At 41.9% G+C, this 17,755-nt stretch overlaps 1 protein-coding gene across 3 annotated transcripts in view; it reads right to left on the reverse strand.

Moving 5' to 3' along the window:
- Nucleotides 1-1,590: 1,590 nt before the first annotated feature.
- The window catches only part of VGLL4 (vestigial like family member 4), a 148,696-nt gene continuing 132,531 nt past the window's right edge, over nucleotides 1,591-17,755 (reverse strand). For all 3 annotated transcript variants that reach the window (XM_015420242.1, XM_015420243.1, XM_015420241.1), the window contains 3 exons: nucleotides 10,902-11,124; nucleotides 3,741-3,864; nucleotides 1,591-1,983 (listed from right to left, as the gene is read on the reverse strand). In XM_015420242.1, the coding sequence (XP_015275728.1) occupies nucleotides 1,712-1,983; nucleotides 3,741-3,864; nucleotides 10,902-11,124 (619 nt within the window). In that variant the 3' untranslated portion in view covers nucleotides 1,591-1,711. The remainder of the gene's footprint in view (nucleotides 1,984-3,740; nucleotides 3,865-10,901; nucleotides 11,125-17,755) is intronic.

Below are 17,755 nucleotides of genomic sequence, written 5' to 3' on the forward strand. Positions count from 1 at the left end.
TAAATAGCTTTTAACACTGAAAAAAATGTAAAAGCTAGTATGGACCCAATATTATAACATTGTCCAGAATACATCACGCGTAGTTCTGATTCACAACCAGTTCTAATCTCTCTCTCTCAAAAGTGGACCCTGTCTTTTCATGTAACCCAGTATATTAAAAAAACCCACTAGATGTAACTTTACTGGGGGATGGTGGAATGTGTGGGAGGGGGAAAAGAAAGGGCAAGTTGCTGCATTTAACAAAGCTGAGAAGCTCATTGCTACTAACACAAATCTGTTCTTTGCCTGCCTCTATTTACCTAGTTACTGGCTATTAATACAGCAAATGAAATAAATGCAAATAACATCTTTATAAAAGGTTGTTTTAAATGGAGGAATGTATGGTGCATTGGCCAAGATTTATAAGCAGCCTAAATAACTAAAGATCGTTATTTCACCATCTATCGGTTAGTCAAGATATCTAAAGCGAGATCATTTTTTGCAACTAATTAGCTTACACAGTTCTAAACCTTTTCAGTAAGCAAAACCTTATTAAATAGACGATGCTGCAGATGGGAGTTGTGAATGGAGCGAAAGCATCCTGCACTTCACAACATTCGCTACGGTATAAACAGCTTCTTTTGTGGCCAACGTGAGGCTGTCCACGTCTGCTGGCTGCTACTAAAATTGAATAACAGATACAAATATCAGAGTACAACTGTACCAGCAGTAAGTCTACCTAGGGCTGTTACTGGGGAAAAAAAAATAAACTAGTTCTCAAAGGCTAATAAGTATTATGTTCCTTACTGTCTATACATTAATAGATACCAGCTATTTTTTTTAATAAACATGCATCTTTAAGCACTATTGAACCCTCTGACTTCAGCTCTATTCTAACAAACTGCAATGTTAAGAAAAAATTAAAATGCCCATGATCAGTCAATTAATGCAGTCCAGTTGCAAGCACTAAAGCACCCGACAGCTAAAGAGAGAAAGACCTATAACCTGTATGAGACTTCCCCTTCCTACGCAATGTTGCTGTCTTGCTTTAAAGAGACAGAAATGGTCACCCTTAGACTTTTTTCCCCTAGCAGTTTGCCCTCAGAATATAAGCATCGTGCGCGAAGTTGCTATGCAACTTTAGACTTCCTCCAATAGTGCAAATCATACATGACAGTTCTTTTCAAGTATATACATACAAACTTACTTCACAAAGTGAGAAGAAAGCAATGGAAGCAAAAAAACCAGACAAATTTCTAGTCTCAAGAAGCTAATCAAAGCACACAGTATTTGGGTCAACCAACTGTACAGAATGGCTTTTTTTTGCCCATTAACTTGCTTCTGCATGTGTTATAAAAGGGGGGGGCAGCAGACTTGCATGAGAGGTTTCTTTGGTAATTGAGGCAGGAAAAAAAGAGTGCTACATCATAGAATTTATTTTTTTTAATCAAATAGTTCCTGCTATCTTTTAAGGGTTTTTAAAATCAAATAGTTCCTGCTATCTTTTAAGGGCACACTTGTATAAAAACCAAGCAAATGCGTAAAAAAAATGTGTCTTGCTGACAACTTATCTCACCTCCCTCCCAAACACTACTACTGTTTGAGGTTGCTGACAACTTATCTCACCTCCCTCCCTTCCTCCCTCCCAAACACTACTACTGTTTGAGCACTGTTCTGAGCTCAGTCAAACCATGCAAATGCACGTCTGGATGAAGAAACTGTGGTCCTCTCTTCATGAGACTACGGAAGGCGAATGGTTATGGTTGACCATATGGGAAGAAGGAGAAGATGACTGGCCCCTCCTGGAGGCAGATTCAGGACTGCTGGATACTCCATCCTTTGCAGCTTTGATCTGAAGCCATGTATCTCCAAGTGCTTTGGCGAAGTGGTCATCGACTGATCCCGTAATGGATACAGAGTTTGTCACCGGCTCTGGCTCCTTATAATTCTTGCCAAGGCTTCTACGGAAGTGCTCCTCCACCACTGGATCACAGGCAGTGGTAGCTTCATGGGAGAAAGAAATGAGAGGCAACAGTAAGAACCACCCAAAAAAAACCCCAAACCCACCACCAATTACTGATGTGAATAAAAATGCTGATAGCTTTCTTTGCAGCCACCTCTCTAATCGCAAAATACTACCATTTTTCTTAACAACGCAAAGAAAAATGTAATAACCTTGCTAAGATTGCATTAATTTAAAAATTCTGATTTGTTGAAGAGTGTTACAATATTCAACGTAACAGTTACTTATGACTTCTCTAGGAGAAACAGCAGATTCCACAGGAAAAGAAGTGATAACGTGCAATTTTAAAACCAGAAACAGAAGGGAAGAGAATCAATTTTTCCAGTTTCCTTTGCAACAATTTGGCTTGAGTCTCTGATACTGCTTTCTGTTATGTTTACTTTCTAAAAACAAAATGCATTAGGGATATGAATTATTTGCTACATGGTTTCTTTAAATCTTTTTTAAAAGACTTAAAATTGGTTTTTTAAAGTCTTTTTAAAAAGTCAGAGAAATGGAAAAAAAGATTTATTTCCACAGACGCCCTCATGGCAAACTGCCCCAGCTACTATTTGAATGTGTATTTACTCTGTATATTTGCTGAACTGAATTACCGAGTGTACACAGTGGTATTGTTGCAGAAAGTAAGCAACCTGGGAAGAGGAATACCAATTAGTTTTAAAGAATTGTTCCCAAATCAGGTAGATGGTTTCATGAAAAGTCAGGGCCTGCCTTTTTTAGCATATAGTCTTTGCCTTTGTATTTTTGTTCTTTTCTGCTCCCTCCCCCATTCTTCTAGAAAAACTATCATGAAATCATTTGTAAATTCTTTCCTCAGTCCATAATTTGTACCTTGTCCTGCATACTAATGACCCTGCTAAATAGCTTTACACTCAAGGGGAACTTAGGGTTGCCAAATATAAAAAACTTACCGGCGGGGGAGCTTCCAGTTGCTCCGGGAGCCGGCTGGGAATGTGCGTGCGTGCGTGCGAAGCGCGCGCGCTTCCGGAGCGTCACCCAGAAGTGACGTCACACGCTGGGCGGGGCCACGCCATTTGAGGGGGAAACTCTTTGTTTTCCCCTCAAATGGCGTCGCCCCGCCCCCAGCGTGCGACGTCACTTCCGGGTGACGCACACACGGGGGTGGGGGTTCCCCCGGGCCCCAATTCCGCGGGAGCGGGAATCGGGGCTCGAAACCGGGGGGAATTCCGCCCCCCGGGGGGATTTGGGAACCCTAGGGGAACTAGATACTCTCCCTGCCTCCACCTTAGGAAGATCTGGTGTACACCAGAGTACATTCTTCTGATGATTTGGACCCAATGTGGCAATTCTGCTGCACGCCACGTTACACGTCTGTAATACTACAGAAGACCGCAAAGGACAGAGATTGATCTGACTCAAAAAAATACAAGCAAAACAAGACTGAATCACTGCTAGATTTAGGGACTCCACGTACAAAAGAATAAGAGGAAAAAATTGGGGAACATACTTTTTTCCACCCACAGAGTTTGCTACGAAATTCTGGCATGAATCAAGCTTTTAGCTGCCAACAACAGGGAAGGATGATCCCAATAAAAGTTCTATTGCACCACACAATTACACATTTAATTTGACTCTAGCATACCCCACTTCCTCCCCAGATCTCACTGTACTGCTTAATTCATTACTTATATTAGATTTATATGAGGACCCTGTGGATTAGCTTTCAAGTGTTAGGGAAGGGGAAAATAAAAACCAGTGGAAATGAAGCATTACTTACTGCTAGATGGTCTCCGGTAGCTGGCTGGCATGGCAGTGCCACATCCACTGTGCGCAATTGGACAATGTGAGAGATTACAGTTACGATTGCTTGCAGAGGCACATGTGATTACTGATGGACGGTTCTGGGGAGGGCAGAGAAAAGAACAGTCACTCAGCACAGCTGCAGCCTCACATAAAGCAAACAGTTGTTCAGTTCACAACAGAATAAAATGCACCACAACCAATGGCCTGGTTCACAACAGAAGGAAAACACTAAAATATCTGGGCGTAAGAGCAGCTTTCTACTTGCTATAGCAGGCAGTGTTCAGGCAGCACTCAGAAATCAAAGAATGTCTCTGTGCAAGTTCTTTATACAAGTGGGGGAATGGCCATAAAACAATTTCAGCAAAATGCATAGGCATTGGGGCCAAACCATCAACACAATATAATCCAGGGACTTCATCAGCACTTTAATTTAGTACCAAAACTTCATCCCATGGCTCTGACTGGTTTCCAAAGACTGGTTCATACACACTTCATCCATATAGTTCTGACTGTGTGAATATACAAAATAAAAGTGCAGTGGCACCTTAAAGATTAATAACATTTATTTCAATATTACCTTTTTTGTGATGTGCAATCCCGTGTATAAAAATAATGTGTGAACTGGGTGATCACAGATTACTTTCTGCTGCTGAAGTAACACCACTAAATGAAGACTTGGGGTTCATGGAAATGGCCACTAGAAATAGCCATGCTCCTACTACATCTTTCTGCATCACTGTATGCCCTGAGGTGGTCTGGGACAGTTTGGATTCCCTCCATGGACATGGGGTTTGGGCTTGCATCAGCTGCTCACCCACTTCCCTCTTCTGTTCTCATTACCACATAGATATGAATGGCCAATATGGATTATCATAATAACCTAGGACAGGCATCAGGGAACCACTCCTGAAATTTAAAAACCATCCTTAGAGGTAGAATTATAAGATGCAGGAAAAAAGACACGGAATGAGCAGAATTAGACCACATAGGGTGAGGGGGTTGGAATTCACCATTAGATTGCTGCTTTGGGTGGCAGCCCCTCCTCCAGTTTTTGAAAAGTGCAGTTCAACTCTTAGAGCAAGTTCAGCATGAAAAATCTTTGGGGCACTATGTCAAGTGGCATCTATGACAACAACACATGCCAAACCTGTAGATGAGTGGTCCAACAGATAGCTTGTGAACTACTGATAGCTAACTGACTGCTTCAGAGGATCTTATGCATCCCGGAAGAGAATAGGAAAAGATCTGCTCTAGGCGTATTCATTTATTTTTACAAAAAGTTTTGCTGTTGCTCCTGCCAGTCCATGTTCTTAGGACAGAACAAAACTTGGTAACAGTAATTGTGTGTGTGTGTGGGGGAGAGCTTAGGATACTTTTCATTTCACAGAACTAGTTCTCTTTAAAGAAAAGGTCTGTGACCCCTGTTCTAGGCCAACAGATTTGGGGATGAAGATTTAACACTTGTGTTGCACCACAGCAGGTGAACCCAACCCAAGTGCAACTTGTGCCTTGTATTTCTACTCACCACAACCAGGGTGAATAAAGATCAAGGATTAGATCATTTTTAATTGATTTTTTATTTGAATCAAGAAACTCAATGAGTAGAAGATTGTTTGGGGTGGAATAGGTCTGGATAAGGAGGAGATGTTAAGAGTGAAGTGTAAGGAGGGAGGGGGCAAGCTGTACAAATGAAAGTGAAACTTTTTGAGCACAGTACTCCAGAAGTCTTCAGATCTTTGGATGTTTAAGCTATATAATATTATTTTAGTTGAAACAATTTTAAAAGTTATTGTTAATGATTATTTTTCTTCTTCCAAAAAAGGACAAAAGAAAAGTTGTCCTAATATGAATAGGGCTGCCAAGTGGGGGCGGGGAAATCCCCGCTTTGGAGGCCCGATTTCCGCCACGGCGGAATCGGGTCCCGGCGGAATTGGGTCCTGGGTGATGCAGCCACGTTGCTCACGTTGGGGGCGTGGCCCAGATCATTGGGGGGGAAACCATATGGTTCCCCCCCAATCTGGGCCACACCCCCAACGTGAGCGATGTAGCATGTCACTTCTTGTGACGTACTGGTGGCGTGCGCACACGCATCCTCAGAGAGCTCCCGGAGCCCAGCAAGGCTCCCCCACCGGCAAGGGTGAGTTCACTTGGCAACCCTAAAATATGAATGATTAACCTATTAAACTGGAGATAATTATGAAATCATTGTGAGGTGAACTATCTATTTTCAAATGGTAAATAACCAAACACTCATTAATTTTCCGATATAACCATAAAACTAACCTGAAAAGTTATTATACTAAAAATGAAGCCTTCATCTGGGTTGTATATATTAAGTCCAGCAAGAATGAGCCTTTATGTAGAAAACCATTATTTAAATCAAGTCTTACTGACTAGTGATTGAGATCAATTTAAATCAAATCCACCCTGACCACCACACAGAGAAGCAATAGTCACCAGCAAAGCTACTCTTATTAGCTGCTGTGTGTTGACAGTAACATTTCCACAATATAGTAAAAGAGCCCAAGGAGTATATTTACAGCGCCAAGAGAGCTTACTTATGAGGCGTCCCTAGTAAAAGTGAAATTATTAATCCATTTTTCAGAGTACTTCATGCTGTTCTTTACCTTATCCTTTTCCTGACAAGTCAGTGAAACAAATACCAATATTCCCATTTATTACAGGTGGAAAAAAGGGGCTGAGTGCCTTTTCTAAGGGTACACAATGAAGCCATGAGGTGAGACTTGAGACTCTACCTACTAGAATGGCCTGCCTCACAAGGACCCACTTGCTGAGAATCCAGAGCAGCGGCACAAACAGAGCTAAAGGGTGCCATTGTCCAGCCTGTGCTTCAGCCACAAATTTGTACTATTAAAGCAGCAGCAAAGAGAAGGTAACACAGTTTAACACAAGCCCAGTCAAACAAAGCCGCCTGAGAAGAGATTATATTTTACAGCCAGATCAAAGTTGCTCAAGTCGAATTTCAGCAGTCTAAAAAGTGTCCGCTTGCTTGTTTGTCCTGCTTCCAGGGGGAACAATACCATTTGTGTCTGTGAACCAACAGCAAACGCTAGCATGTTTGCATGAAGATAAAAGAGAGGCAGGAACAGTTTAGTTGAAGACCCATTCCTTTGTTCCTTTGAATTCTTTCAAGGCAAGACTGGATAGAGTGTTATACCAGTTCATACATGTAGAGTCAGAGGAGCAGTGCCCACATGGCCTGATCACACATGTAATCGTGAGATAAATGGGATGCGCGGTAAGCTGGAAATTTTATGCTGAGGGAGTATGAGTACACGAAGGCGGTTGGTGGGGAGTGGGGTTGCCAGATCCCCCATGTCCCAAATGCCAAAACTCACTGGGTGAAGCCTGATGATCTCACACTGAGACAGCACCAGTGAAAGCAGTACATCCACACATCACTAGGTATCTGTGTGCAGTCACAATCACATGCCTTTGAAGAGGTGAGATAGCTAGCAGTCTGAAACAAACGTGGACTGTCTCCAGGTAAAACATCTCCAGTTTCCGTCTACAGTAGTGATCCCAAGCAGGCACGCATAAAAGTCTTTTAAAAGGAGCCATATACTTTTAACACAGTTACAGTTATCCAGATGAAAGTGTTTGGCTTATAATCATAAATCCTTTATTGACTGAAGTAGTGTGCCTATAGCCTTCTCTGAAGAAATATTGCCAGGAGGTAACATTCAAAACTGTGTCAGGAAAGCTGAGGGATGGAGGAAATAGCAATTAAACAGTGCTTCAATTGCTAAAATGGCACATTGCCCTGCCATTCACCCCTTCCAACCTAGAAATTATCCCCTGCTAACCTTTACATAGATGTGCGTGGTCCTGTGAAGTGAACATGTGCAGGTCATTTGCAATCAGAACCCAGATTATTCTTGGCTCAAATTTAATAAGGGCCCACTGAAAACTTTAGTTCTCTTTTGTGAGAGATGGTGGGGTTTAAATACTACCTGGATTCTATGGCTTGCCTCCTATGCAGTACGAGCTGAGCTGAGATGCATAAATGGTAAAAAAAAAACCCCCACACACACACCTGCTGCAGTCATCTATATCTTCCATAGTGTCCCTGTGAGTCAGTGAAGAACATCACGGGGGGTTGAAGTGGAGGGTTGCAGTGAGAGAGGGGAATTGTCAAAAACCACCCCTCTCTTCTTCTGCAAGTAGAAATTCCTACCATGAGAAGAAAACGGAGCATAGGATCCAAGCCTATGACTCCTCAGCATTTTTTCCTTCTGCAGTACAGTACTTCATTTTCAGTAGTTTAAAGCTCCCTGAGCATTACAGTTTTTCAGTCCTTTAGCACCAATCTGAGATTCTGGGGAAAATGAGGGCAGGAAACTAACAGTGGTTACTCAGTGGTGAGTAACAGGCATTCTACACATGATCAGAGGCATACATGCTTTCCCCCAGGCCAGTTACAGCAAGGTGGTTTACAATTAATGATTAAACACAGGTACCAGGCTGAGTGAAGCTGAACACTGTTTTTCCCTGCCTGCTCCTGCCTCCCCCACCCCATCTGCTCCCAAGTCAAATTCCCCACTACAAACAGAGGCGGCAGCTCCCAAATAATGTAACTCTCACTCCAATTTTCTGCTTGACGTTTTCACTTGTCACTGCAGACATTGTAAAAGAAAAGAAAGGAAAAGAAAGCAAACCAGAAGAAGCAAAAGGCCCAGGAATAAAAAGTTCCCTACCAGAGCTGATTAACTGACTCGGCTCCAGCCACCTTGCAGCTTCTCACCCACACACCCGCCCCCAATTCCTCCCAAGGCAATCCAGATAAAATCTGCTAAGTCTCCACAGCACTACAAATGTACTTTTTTTTTTTTGAAAAAATAAAATAAAAGCTGGGAATTCAGGGGTGGGGATGGCATATTTCTGAAGGGGTACTAATGCCCTATAGCACCAGTAGCTACAGGCCTGGGTATGGGAGGATAGCATGGCCATTTCCAATGCAGACAGCAGCATTCCCAGAAGAGAACGATGTGGGACGCACCCGACTCATCTGGCGTCTGAATCGACATGTGACTAAACTGTGCGCAAGCTCCTCCTACAATGTTCTGATCACGTACAAATCAAAACCTTTGCTGAGATGGGCATTCTCCTTTCACAGAAACCCCCCTGAAATGACCAAGCATGAACTGTAGGCGAAGTCTAGTTTTAAACACGAACAGCATGTTTCAGTGCAGCATCTTATCTGAGATAGCATCCAGCCATGCCCCACACTCATTAAAAAATCTGGCCATAATCACCCGGGTACAGTCCAGGAAAAACGGCTTCTCAGGTGCTCTTAAGAGTGCCAGAGCTGGATGCCAAGCTGAGAAACAATAGCAAGACTTTATCAAAGAACCCTAATGTCGTCAATGGAAGCCTCTCCCTTCCTCATCTGTCATCACTGAGCTGATGACAGAGAGGCAGAAAAGGGGGACGGTGTATGCGGAACAGCACCACGTGGGTTTGTGCACGAAGGTCACACAAAATAATGACGACTCAAGCATGTGTACCAGGGGGGTGCAGGGAATGGATGAAATATCCCTCAAGAGCCAAAAACACTATCAAATGCTAGGTGATTAAGTGGTGGATTGTCTTCCAAACTCATGTTGATATCTGCAGTAAACAGCGGAGGAGGAGCAGAGTGGAAGTAATAGTTCTGGGCTGACAGTAGTCTAAAAAGGAGGGGGGGAAACATGTAGTGGGCAAGGAAACCAGCTTTTATAAACATCTGTAGGAATTTCCCAAAATTGGGGGGGGGGGGAGAGAGAACGAACAGCTCTCCATAATACAAGCCTGACTAATCAATTGAAGCCTGCAGGAAAAGATCCGCACCACCAACCTGGCTGACTTCCTCCTCTAACACAGGAAAAGGGTGTTTTTTTTGTTTTTGTTTTTTTTTAAAGTCTCCAAATAGGAATTAGAACATAATTTATCAGACATCAGCACAAGGTAGGTAAAAACAGTGTCACTGGCTCTGTGCACAAGTGGCACGCGGTTAACAGGATTTCAGCGATCTGTATCTTCCCAGGTTTCAGATCAAGCAGGTCATGCCAGGCCACTGGCCCAAAGACAAGTCCAAACTTCTCCCTTATCATATCCTCTCATGGGTTTCTGTCTCACTTCTAAATGACTCCCCAAAGCCTTAGACATTTCCTACAGAACATTTGTCTTCTAAAAAAAATCTTACTAATAGTCATCAGAAAAGTCCATGGTGAGTTAAACCCCCCCCCAAAAAAAAACCCCATGCAAGTTCAAACTATCCCTTAGCCAAATGTCTGCAACTCTAAGGAAGGAGTCATCTGTGTACCAATATCCTGGCTCAAGAAAGTTCCCAGACACTGACCTACTTCTGGCCTGTCTGAGAGGAAGAAAAAATAACCAAGACGTGCTGCTCTCCTGCTTTGTATGAATACATTCTCTGACATATATAGAAAGGGTTTTATTTGTTAAATGTGGGAAAACATTTTAACCGTACTGTTCTCCCATGTGCAAACTGAAGTTGTAAAAGTCCAGGAACCACCTTATCTATTCCTTCCGTAAAAGCAGGGCAGTCTTTTGACAGCAGCAGTTCCTTGTTTGCCTGCTCAGGGGAATTCACTCACATCCAAGGAACTGATGCTTTCACAAGATCGCTGCTACAACTGCCGAGGGGCTGGTGTGGGGCTGTGGCAGCTCCTGCTCCTTCCCCCTCTCTCAGAACAGAGGGGAAGCAACAGGAGGCCTCTTCTGCCTTGGAAGGCTGAATGTCTGTGGAAGGGAGGTGCCCCCTTCCATCAAGGCTGGGCAACCAGGAAAAGGACTCCCATGCCCTGTGTGAAGACATAAATGCATCTTTTCCCCAGTCGTTGCCAGGCTGTGTCGCTTGTTACAAAGCTTGAAGCAGATTTCTCAGAGATCTAATTTGCAGCTGATTTAAACCTTTGTAAAAACTGCAAACTGCATTAATGTGCATGTAAGGTTACAAACAGGGAGAAACTAGGAAATATAATTATATTTCAGAAGACAAAATTACCTGCACAACTACACACACGTCCCTTGCAAGAAAGCTACATATTAAATATATGCACGACAGACTCTAAGCAGAATGTGTATCATAACAATCAAGATGCCAAAGTACCTGTTGCCGTTCCACCGACGTCATTGTAGGAGTGATACTGATAGACCGGGTAGCATCCATGCTGTTTTTGGTCAGTGCTAGAGGTTGATCCATGGTTAAGCTTGGGATTGAGGCATACATGTGATTAGCATGAATGCTCACTGTAGGTGCAGCGGCCCGGTCGATTGGACTGCGACTTCTTTCTCTGTGCTCTTTCCGATAATCCCCATTGGCAGTCTTCATTCTAAGAGAAAACAGATAGATCATTGCATTAGCTGTATGCATCTCCCCCCCCCCTCCCCCCAGGCAGTCTAGTCCAGAAGAGTTAGAAGAAATATTGCAGCATGCCTTTTGTTCATATGTTGATATTAATCAAGCAACTGAATACACACACCTAATCACCAGCTGAACTGGCACTGAAAGGCCAATCCTACCACACACAAAAAAAGTAATAAAGATATTTGTTAGCTTCAACTAACTGTTCAGGAAATACACAAAGAAAAAAAGTAATAAACTGTCCACATCATGCATATCCAACACCTCATCCCATTACAATGTTCTGAAGAAATGGTCTAAGGCCTGCGCCATCTACTGCCACAGTCTCATTTTACTAGACTGATACAATCAAAATGCATGAAACATAATGCATGCTTGATTCATGTTCTGTTAAGAACAGAAAGTCTCCCTCTGAGAACAGCGAAAACCTGCTACTTTCTATCCCCTATTCAGTAGTGGCACTTTTACTGAGTGTGAGAAGGCCAGAAGCCTGATCCAGCATGTACACCTGATAGGAGAAGGGGGGACCAAAATACTTGTTTACAGCAATTGTGGGTTAGAAGGGAGGAAAGGCAAAAAAGTGCTACACCAGAGGTCTGCCATAAACCTCCCTACTACTGCTTTGTGGTAAACAGCCATCTAACCAGCAGAAAGAGCGAGAGAAAGGATGGCTTATTTCCTACATTTAAATACCTCCTTTTCTGCCCCTGCAAATTCAAGGCAGATTACAGTTCAATATAATTGCCTACAATATAGTAGTACACCTGATACAAAAGGGGACAGAAATGGAAGAGAAAAACACACAGGTACTAACTGCTAGATTAGCATAAATAAGGATTACATAATGACCAGGTATAATGGGGCCCTTAAAGATTCTATACTCTTTCCTAGGTTTCTCTATGCCTGCAATGGACACAATGTCAAAACAAAAATTGGCCTTAATGCAGGTCTTGATGTATTTTCTTTGGATTTAGGAACTGCCTCCAAACTTTATAAACCAGACTTATTTTTCAACCTTCATAGTTTTATATTTTAAGGACCAAACTTTCTAATTATTGCTACCAAAAAAGCTAATCCTAAACCTCAAATCTGCTTGTCATTTTTTAAAAAGCTATTAACAAAAGCATTGTAATATACAAATCAATACAAGGCAAGCATGTTTATTATCACAACAAAAAGCTAACCTGTATCCCTTACCTAAATAAGCTCAGTATTGCTACTGAGAATCACCAAGAGGCTCTTCCAATAAATGACTGATAAAAATACTAGATGCCAAAATTGAATGTCTAGGCACCATGGCACCTGGGATTTGTTGGGTCCTGACTTAATGGACTGTGTGAGAGTTAACAGTTTACAGATCATGAAACATGGGGGTACACTGTACTAAGTGGGAGGCCTGGGTAGTAAATCCACACACTGGGCAACAGAATGCACATTCAACCATGAACTGCTGTCAATCCCAGCTCTCTGAATAACTAACACACCTCGATGATGTATATATTTCTAGATCACCTATTTGCCACGTTTGCCAGACTATATGATAAAGATCCATAACAGATTACATAGATATATACACACACACACAAATGCAAACAGGATGGAAGCTGCTAGTTTTACTGGAGAACTAGTGAGGGAGTGGAAGTGCATTCAACCACCCTGTCACTAACTAGATCTAAAACAGCCCTCCAACAGGAGAAGTGGACACAACCCTTTGTATCATATGCTTGCATTTTCCTCACCGTTGCACAGACAGCAGCATGAAGGGGCAAATCTATCAGGGAAAACAGTATTAGCAGAAAGGATTTTACCACACTGGTTCCCTACATTGGGTCAATATTTATTAGCATAATGTATGCATGGTTGAACTCCAGTAGTTGCATTTAAGGTCTATATTCATTTTCTTTGTGCGTTGGCATTCTTCACATTGTTTTCTTTGTCTTTCGGGATTATTTTTCGTATTTCGCGTAATTGCTTTAATCAAATAAAGAGGTTCTCAGACAGCCAGTATATGCCAGTACAATAGTGAGCAAAGGATTCCATTATTACCATAGGACATGTTAGACATATTTCTCCAGTATTATAGTCATTTGGGAGTTATATTTCAGCAGCTCAACCTAACCTTCATAAAAACATAGTTTTAACTGAAATACTAATTACATGTTGTAATTGCACTTGAATTAAAAAGCTGTCGGTAAATTAGCAGCACATTTGGGACTCGTAAATAGACATCTTCTTCAAATAAGCTCTATCTTCAAATAAGCATAAACACTTGCAGTTTGCTGACAATAACTGTCAGAACTTTACATCCAAGGAATAGTATACCTTAAAAACAAAACTTACACACATTTCTCAATATCATGAAATCAGGTTCTGACTCCTTCAAGAAATATGCAAAGAAACTGAAATACAGCTGTAATACAGTCAGCGATTGCAATACAATACATAGATACCACTCCAAGAATGCGCAATACAAAAGAAATAGTTAAATAACTATAGTAGGAACCCACTGGAGTAACATTTCAACTGCTGTCTACCTATAAAGTGGGTCTGGAAGAGATGGCACCCTAAAATATTTTTAGATTTTATTCAGTGATAGCAAAGATTGCCACTGCAACTAGTAAAATGGATGAAAGACATAGTACTTAGGCCTTTCATACACACACACAAACACAGACTCCAAAAGGCCCTATTTTGAAGCCAGAAAGATTTGGCTTTGACCTGTCAGCTCAGCACTACATACAAGAGTTCTGTGGTTTTGCCAATGAAGAAACAGCCTGCTACCAAGTGCTGCCAGTTGGCACTATCATCATTCTTATTTATTTATTTATTATTACATTCTACCCCGCCCTCCCCGCAAGTGGGCCCAGGGCGGCTTACAATAGGGCACCATGTGCCAAAGCATAAAACAACATAAAAACAAGATAAAACAATCAAAATTAAAGTGCTCAGTGGTTACAATCAAAATTTAACAAAATTTAACAAGAAACTCCTTAGAGATAGCTTTAGCCAACGATAGGTAAAGATTTTATGTATCTGTTCTCAACTTACAAGGGACTTGTGAGTTTGAATCAGTGCTAAGACAGACATGACTAATGACTACTTTGATACTTCCAAAGGAAACCTCAGCCATTGTTTCTTTGTATCTGTAACCATTGTAACCTGAAAACTTAATATAAAACATGGTTCTATCCTAATTAATAGGGTTGCCAAGTCATATTTACCTTTTAGCGGGGGGAGTCCTGCACCTCCCCGGGAGTCTTCTCATGCACGCGCCGCGATCACATCACCAGGAAGTGATGTCATCGCGTCAGGCACGTTAGGGGTGGGGCCACAATCATTCGAGGGAAAACCATAGAGTTTTCCCTCAAATGATAGAACGTCCCCCTGCAACGTGTCCGACGCAATGACATCACCTCTGGGTGACGTATTCACGCCGGGCACGTCTCACCTGGCAACCCATCTAATTAAGTATACAAAAGCTTCTTCTATTACCATCATAAGACTGAAATAAAGTGTAGGCGGCTGAAAATGATGCTTTTCAACCAAACATCCTCTGCTTTGTATTGTTATTTTAATGTTTCCAAGGAAAAGTTCTGAGTAACTTAAAAGTTCACACATTGGTAGGTCCTAATAAACTTGCTTTTACAGAAATATCTTTTGTTGCCTTCCAGTACTTGGTTTTATGATTCCAACTTGCCTCCGAGAAAAGGTTCCACATTTGACTCTCTGATCATCTTATAAATGACCAACTTACTACCTAAATTTGGCAATTCTAAAGCAATCACAGCTAGAAGCATAAGCTTCCTGTTTGATAAATGGAAAAGAAATGCTAGGTTCCCATACAAACCATTACGTAGGAAACAGCTGAACCTCTTACACACTCGCGTATTGTTCAAACCGTTTATTTTCAACTGTGCTTAAAACAGACATTGTTTTCCATGATTCTCCCCAGTGAATCATAACTAGGCTCTACTGCTTACCCAGGCATCACGTGCTTAGATGGATGACATACGAAAACCACACACATCCTGACTGTTAGAACCAAACTGCGGCAGATTTTCATCTGTGTTAATTGAAAGCAAAGTCCTGAGAATGCACACGAAAAGGTTCAAGTGATGGTTACGACACATTGTCCTTAAATGGTTCTTGTGTTGTAGAACTGTTAATGCTGCTGTTGTGTTTACTGGAACAGAGCAATGGGTAATTCACACCCATCTTAGAGAAACAGGAAAACTCCGCCAACTGTTTAAGGAAAAGGGGGGAAAGAGGAAAGGAGAGAGAGAGGCCCAGAAAAGGGGACCGTTCCCTTAAGATTGTTTCCAATGTGCAGCTCTTTATAGAGTGGCAGCCAAAAGCACTGCTGAGAAAAGGCTAACATCACACAGTCTTTTTCACACAGTGTGTATTCGAACTGGCTAAATAAAGGTACATGAATATTTCACTTCTAACAATTTAAATCCTAATTAAATCTAACAATTAAAATCCTGACCTGGATGGCCCAGGCTAGCCCAGTCCCATAAGACCTCAGAAGCGATGCCGGGTCAGCCCTGGAAGTCCAGGGTCACAATGCAGAGGCAGGCAGTAGCAAACCACCTCAGAATGTCTCTTGCCTTGAAAACCCTATAGGGTTGTCATAAGTTGGCTGCAACTTTATGGCACTTTCCGCCACCACCACCACCACCGACTTCAGAAGTCTTTCAGAACTATTTCAATCAACAAAAATGGGGGGGGGGGAGAGAGAGAGTTACTTTGAAGAAACGGACTGCTTGGCTGCTGGGAGTCACACTTTCAGCCTAACCTACCTCACAGGGTTGTTGTGAGGATAAAACGGAGGAGAATAATGTAAGCCTCTTTGGATCCACATTGGGGAGAAAGGGGGACATAAATGAACTAAATAAAAATATCCCAACTGGTCTCTATACTTCATTTTGTTTAACACAAGAGAAAAGCAAATCTGAAGTTGTGCCGTCTTAAGTTCTGCCATTCATTCTACTACCTCAGGACATTACCAACAGTTTCTAAAAACTAATCCAAGTTTTACTTTGGCTAAGCTAAATAGATCAAACTGTTTAGCTTACTCAAAGTAGAACTTGAATTAGGTGGGTTTAAAAACAAAACAAAACCACCCTGTCTGTAATGTGGGTACAGTTACTCCTACTCTAGTACTCTTAATTTAAAATTACTGCACCCCCAGTAGCCCATTTTCAAATAAGCAGCCCAGCTGGGTTGGACCAATGGGTCCATCTAATGCAACACCCCGTTTCCAACAATGATCAAGCAAATGCATATGTGACATGTTCCTCTTTTCTGAATCCCCCTTATATGTGTAACCTCTGTAAAGGCACCTCTCTATAGTGTTCTGAGGTGACATGTATTACGCTGCCTCCTTGCCTTTCTTAGCATTCCCTACATAACTTCACGGCCACCGAAGGCCCTTGCCTTAGAATTCTTAGCTGGATGTAAAGAACATGATGGCTCAGTTGTATATGGTAGAATGACAGAACGATCTATGCATGGGGGTGGCTCTGAGGTAAAAGGGGATCCTTTATTCTAAATAAAATAGTTATTTCCTCTTAAACATAGAGTTTAGTTATAAGTAAAACAGCATAATGGTATCTGTACAGTTCATAAGCATAATGGTGTCAGAGAGGTACATAAGAATAATGGCTTAACGTAAGTGTACAGTTCTTGTTTCTCTAAAATTTCTTAAATAGATCTAGCCACAAAGGCTTATTTTCCTCAATTGCCACTTAGGGTCATAACTTCCATGTGGACTTATTTTGATCAGTTGCTGCTTAGCCTCATAACTTCCACAAAGAACACAGACTTCTCTCACACTCAACAGCACCTCTCTCATCCCCCCCCCCACACACACCCTGAGCATCTCTCTCCCTCTCTCTACAATCCAGTCAACCCTGCCCCCTAAGGTATAGCTACCATCCAATCATACCACACTTCAATCACCCATCTTCCCCCCCGCCTTTCTTGCCTACAGGTCTGTATTTTAAATCACAGCAACATATACATATAACTCCACATTAAAACGCAGAAACAAAACACACATAAAATACTTACATAGTGAAAACATCAGGGAGGGAGGGGTATAAATTGAATAAATAAATAAATAAACAAATCACAAACTAGAAAATCCATAACAGGAGCACAGAGTCTAAAATCCTTGCCCTGACAACTGAATTATGATGTTTACTACCTTGAGAAACAGAGTTAGAGCCAGCCAACTTTTTCATTCAGCCTGACTCAATTCTACTCCTTATATATTACCCTCTGTTCCACATGACTTTGGTGGATGCAGGTCCCACAGCCCCCAGCATGGCCTTTTTTGGTGGCCAAAAGGGAAAGCTTCCTTCCTTCTGTGCTAGCAAAAAAGGTAGTTGGATCCAACCCAATGATCGCATTTAGCCATCATGACCTTTTCCTTTTTTTCAATCCCCTCTAAGACCTCCTAAACTAGTACCCCCCATTATGTATGACAGAAGTGAGTTCCACTAGTTAATTATGCAAAAGCCATTCTTGTGTTGCTTTTAAATCTGTTGCCCATTAACCTCAGAGGGCCTCCATATTGGTATAGTATATAGGGA

Source organism: Gekko japonicus, unplaced genomic scaffold (assembly GCF_001447785.1).
Source record: "Gekko japonicus isolate JY-2015 unplaced genomic scaffold, Gekko_japonicus_V1.1 scaffold254, whole genome shotgun sequence".
Lineage (NCBI taxonomy): Eukaryota > Metazoa > Chordata > Lepidosauria > Squamata > Gekkonidae > Gekko > Gekko japonicus.